General features: G+C 27.2%; 1 protein-coding gene across 1 annotated transcript; it reads left to right on the forward strand.

The window, feature by feature from the left end:
* Positions 1-1,708: 1,708 nt before the first annotated feature.
* On the forward strand, positions 1,709-5,699 carry LOC129954903 (transmembrane protein 223-like). Its single transcript, XM_056068181.1, has 2 exons — positions 1,709-2,210; positions 5,357-5,699. The coding sequence occupies exons 1-2, from the start codon at positions 1,814-1,816 to the stop codon at positions 5,650-5,652; spliced, it is 693 nt and encodes a 230-aa protein (XP_055924156.1). The 5' UTR covers positions 1,709-1,813; the 3' UTR covers positions 5,653-5,699.

Raw genomic sequence — 5,699 nt, forward strand, 5'->3', positions numbered from 1 at the left:
TTTTTCCCTTATACATATTGATTTCATAGGTCCTTTCCCCCGGTTTTATGGTAAAATCTATTGTCTTGCAATAATTGACCGATTTAAAGGATGGATGGAAATAATCCTTACAGCTGGCGTGAAGCTGAAATAATATGCAACTCTCTCCTATATGGGCTTATATCATATTTTAGTTGCCAGCTGTCATAACAATAAGCCAGAATAAAAACTTTGTATAAAATCTTTTCAAAGAACTTAATAATCGCCACGGGATTAACAGAATTCATAATTGTACCTACCATCTCAAAGCCAATAGACTTGTGGAAAGAATGCATCGCCACTTCAAGAGTGAAATTAAGTTCATGAGAACTATAGGTGGGACGATTTTGTACCCATTGTTCCTCTTAGAATGCTATCAACTGTAAAGAATCCACAGAATACAGAAAGCTACATCCACAGAATAGGTGTATCGAATAACATTTCAATTACCATCTGATCTTTTCTTTTCTGACAAAATTTAACTACAACATGTAATCCAACAGATGCATCAATGCAACTAGATAAAATAAGGCCCTCGTGGCCCGTGCCAACTTCTGCTCATTGAAAACGATCTATATTTATTTCAACTACATGGAAAAAATTTTCACGTTTACATATGAAATACGTGTTTCTGAGAGTTCGTGATGTTCGACCATATTCTCACAATCTTACACTAGTAATAATGCAGTCGTCAGTCGAAGGGACAAAGTGTTCACAATTCTTGTAAATGGAAAGAAATCTGAGGTAATAGATAATATCAAACTAGCCTTTTTTTGTTGTTGTTGATGATGACAACGTTATTTCTTCAGTTCCTCAAGCAAGAGCCTAAATAATAACAGGCTAAAACGGAAATGACTGTATTCCATCCAGGCGAACAAATTAGCAAAACTATTTATCAAATTAAATCTGGACGACATGTCACATTTCCTAAAACCTTTAGAACATTTGATAACATAAATTTTTTTACAAATTTCTTTTGTTTGTATATATTTTAGTAAAAGTTTGTATTTCATGTTCTAGAGCGAGTATTAATTTAAGAAGTGTGCATGAAGGTACCTTTTATACCGAGTTAACTGTGCAAATTCTTTACTATTAATTACATCATTTGTTTTTGAATATATTTTATGTTGTCATTTTTTATGCGCTATTGAATTTTGTATATGGTAACGTTACATCGTTCACTTGATCACTGGAAGGATACTCTGGTGAGTTCGCAAATTGTACAGACTAAGTCTATGGCAAAGGATACCTACGTGCTCTGATTGGTTTAAGCCTTGGCATCTTTTTGGCAATGTTATACAAGATTGCTTAAAGGAATTTACAATATAATGTTCCTACTGGAACCATCACATATGAACAATGCCTACAAAAACCAATAAAATTTAAGCCATTTTGTTATTCTGTATTAGGATACATCCATCCGAAAATACAGCCATAGAACTTTACATCGAGGTACGGTAAGAACAGAATTTTAAAACATTATTTAAATTTAAATTGATGTATTTAAATAATGATGTATCTTAATGTCTTACATTTGTTACATAAATAATTTTAGGATGGAACATAATATTTAAATTGCCTTCATCAAAAGTAAATAAACTGTCTAGAAATTTGAATTTCTCAGTTAAAAAAAATCGATTCAAATCGAAATTAACTGTTGTTTTTACAATATAACCGTTGAAATAAGAATTGTAAATAAAAACAGTGTTGTTATTGCTGTCTGTGTTTTTGAATGCGCTTTGCTATGTTTTAAAATTTTTTGTTGGGAAATTCTTTCCTGCATTAACAATTGAACATGAATTTTCCTTTTCTTCTACATTCATCCAAATTTTATTTCTTTTGGCCAACAATAAAGAGAACTTTATTTTATAAATCCAGTGGATATTTAGAGCCTAAAGCATCAAGTAAATTTTTTTCAAGTGGCTACTTTCCAACTGAAAAGGTTACCAGTTTGAAAAAAGACACTGTTCTATACTCATTAGAAAAGACCAAGTTAATTCGTAACCTTACCATTTACGGCATAGCTCAGTTTGGTATATGTACAGTTCTTGGATTTAATATTTTTATCAGTCTTAAAGATACACAGCCATCAAGAAACATTAACACACAGTCCAGTAAGGAAGCATGGAGAGATGTAAATTTGGGTGCTGTTAAGCACAGAATCATATCTAGTTTAGCATGTTTCAGTTTAGGTAAAATGATTGACTTTGTAATCCTATAATTTGCTAATGTAGTCTGTTTTTAATAGTAAGCTTATCATTGAGTTTTATGTACCTTTAATCATACTTATTGTTTGTATGAATTTTACTATTTATATTTTCAAAAGTTTTTTAGTAATATTTAATTTTGAAAATTTCTATTATTATATAACATTCCAAAACTGTTTTTCTTCATTACAGCACCATTTTTACTTTATATATATATATATATATATATATAATGCCAAACAAACAAAGAAGGGGGAAAAGCATTAAAATAAATTAATCCAAGATTTTGGGAAAATTTTAAGGGAAAGAAGGAAATTATGAAGTTCACTATTAACATGAAATCTGCCTAAGGCATGCATTTCTAATAGATTAAGGACTTAAAATGTTGGGGCTGCAACCCTATGCAATGTTAGAATCCATGTCTTAACACTGTATTAGACATTTCATGTCAAAAGTAATGAATTACTTTTAGAGGCTTTTGAATATTTATGCTGTCTTATCAAGAAAAAAATTTTAAACTCTGATAGCAGAAGTTTTTATTCTTTTCTTCCCACCCACATTAGTTTGAAATTGTAAGAGCGTATACATAGAAAGACACACTTGAATAAAAAATAAGTAACCTTCCTAAAACATTATTTATTTAGATATGCAATTAATTTTATGTTAATGTTGGATCCCTGTAATTTAGAATTATTTATAAGAAATTTACTAAATATGTTTAATAAACAAATAAAATAATGTTAGTTTTAATAATTAAATTTAAATAAATATAATTATCATGTATTTTTTGAATAAGTGTAAAGGGCATAATTTATAGAAATAATACAGTGACAAGTTATAATATAGTGAAAGCCATAATATTTGTCAATATTCTTGAATATATTGTTAAGATATTTATAAGAAAGTTATTTAATTCCATTGAATACTGTGTATATATTTAAAATGTATATTGTGTTGAACATCTACAACTTGATTATTCATAACTTTCTATATACTGTCAGTTCTAGTATTTCAATGACATTTTTTTTAAAGAATACTTTTAGAGGCTATGTAGTGCTATAACTTTTGAAAGCAATTTGCTGAAAGAAATATTTTCATCCTTGTGGGGGGATCCAGAAAATTTAAAAACTTATCATTACAAGAAAATTTAAGGTTACCAACAATTTATGTGAAATTAATGAAAGTTTTAAAATGAAATGATATATGTGCATATGTAATATTGTTATAAAGGTAAACTTTAAAAAAATATTTCGTTTTGAAAAGTGTTCATAATTCAAATAAACCAACTTAAATAAAAGGATTTAAGATCGATGATAAACTATCCAAATATCAAAAAGATTGTTATCTGAGAAAAAATTTAACTTATGCTTCCTAGAATAACACATATTGTAGTACAATTATTCCCAATCATTATGCCTCAATTACTTGAAGCTACTCAACTTCATCACAAGAGTCCAACAAAATGTTATATAATTTTTATATGTAAAGTTTAAAGTATTCTTCTTTCTGATTATATTTATTAATTTCTATTAAATAAATTTTCTTAGATCTGAAATATATTTAATTTATTTTTGCGTAATTTATTCAAAACTCTTTTGACTTTGCCATAGAGTGTCATGGAAAAATCTAAATTTAGTAAAGAACAAATTGCAAATTATTGAGAACCACTATTGTAGTATATGATAAGCATTATCTAATATCATTGTGTTACAGTGAAAATGATATATTAACATTTGTGAAATTCTTTTTCAAATTATAAAGTAAAATAAAATTGTCATTCAAAACTCTTTCTCATAAGTTACAAGCTTATATTTTTATTGATATCTAGTTTAAATTTCATTTAATGGACAACATTGAATCAAAAACTTAACTATAGGCTTTTTTTTTTGTCTTAATATTGAAATTTTAGTTCAATTTTACATGAGTATAAATTTTCTGTATTTTGCTTTGTATATATATATATTTGTGATCTAAGCAAAAAAAATGTGTAGCAGTAAAAGATAATTTTATAAAGACAGCCTATTTGTTGTATTAAATAATAATAATTAATTGTTTTAAAATTTCAATTTATTTTACCTTTCTCGTTCTTTTAGTATCTAAATAAAATGCATTTTTTGCATAAAGGGATATTAATAGCATGAGCATTTTTCCAAATTTCATTTTTTTCACTTATAAGTATATCAATTAAGACAAATTTCTATTTAAATGTCAGTTATCAAATTATATACAAAATTTATCAAATGCTATATTTATATGCTTTCATACCCAAACAACTATTAAATATATAAATTTTGTTAATGTATTATTTCTTAAAATTATTAAACTGTATTCTAAAAATTTTAGTAAAAGCTGTAATGCATGGTCCAGGTGACTGCACTTAACAACTTGGTGGTGAGTGCACCAAAAAAAATTTCATGCTAGTAATTGAATTTAGCTCTATATTTAACCTTTTGTTAGGCATGAACAATTTCTCAGATCAAGTAGTTATATTTTTTATTTTACTCAAAATGAGTTGTCAAAAGTTTTGTGCCCTTTTACCTATCTTCATACCAAGAGTTGGATTAATCAAATTTTGGCTTGAATCACCGAAAGCTGGACAGTAAAACTCTCATATCTCCACACTTAAGGTTACAAGTTTTATTTTTATATTTTTTATTTACATATTCCAGGTTATTTACAACTTTATTTGCTTAATGAATAATTGGGTTTAATATGGTAAATGAATTTCCTTTAGAAATTGTAAACAAATACCTAAAATGAACTTGAAAAATATTAGTGCTTTCTCCTCCACCCAAGATTCAAAATAGTTTCTAAACAGCACAACATTTGAAGTAGGAACGATTTGCAAAACACAAAAGGGGAAAACTTTTGCATGATTGTTGTAGTAAATGATGTGCACAAAATAAATTTGGTTGTGAAAATTAAATGTTAAGAGATCATAAATGAAAATAAGAATATGTGATCTAAAAGATTAATAATAAAATGCATGTAATATTGGTAATAAATATATTAATAGGGTAATAAAAATTAACCCAGGAGAAAAGTTCCAAAATTTGCTATTTCAGGTTTGTAGTGCAATTTTAAAATTATTTAAATTGAGAATAATTTATATATTTTTTTTTAATTTTCAGGATTTTTAACTGCTTTCATTTGCTACTCCTTACCATCACGAATTGTGAAAACTATAACATTATGTAAAGGAGGTAATGTGGCTTCTTTTGTAACTTATGGACCATTTGGTAAAACTAGACGCATAAAAGTGCCTCTTCAGCAGATGTCCTGCATGATGACTCGGGAGCAAGCTAAATCATATATACCTATTAAAATAAAAAACAGGTGGTTTTATTACTTAATTGATTGTAAAGGAGAGTTTCATCAACCTGCTCTTTTTGATGTGACTGTTGGAACTAGAAATTGGAAATTTTAAAAGTGTTATGTTTTTATGTACTTAAATTAAAGTTTTTTTTCTTGTTT

Source organism: Argiope bruennichi, chromosome 2 (genome assembly GCF_947563725.1).
Source record: "Argiope bruennichi chromosome 2, qqArgBrue1.1, whole genome shotgun sequence".
NCBI classification, from domain to species: domain Eukaryota; kingdom Metazoa; phylum Arthropoda; class Arachnida; order Araneae; family Araneidae; genus Argiope; species Argiope bruennichi.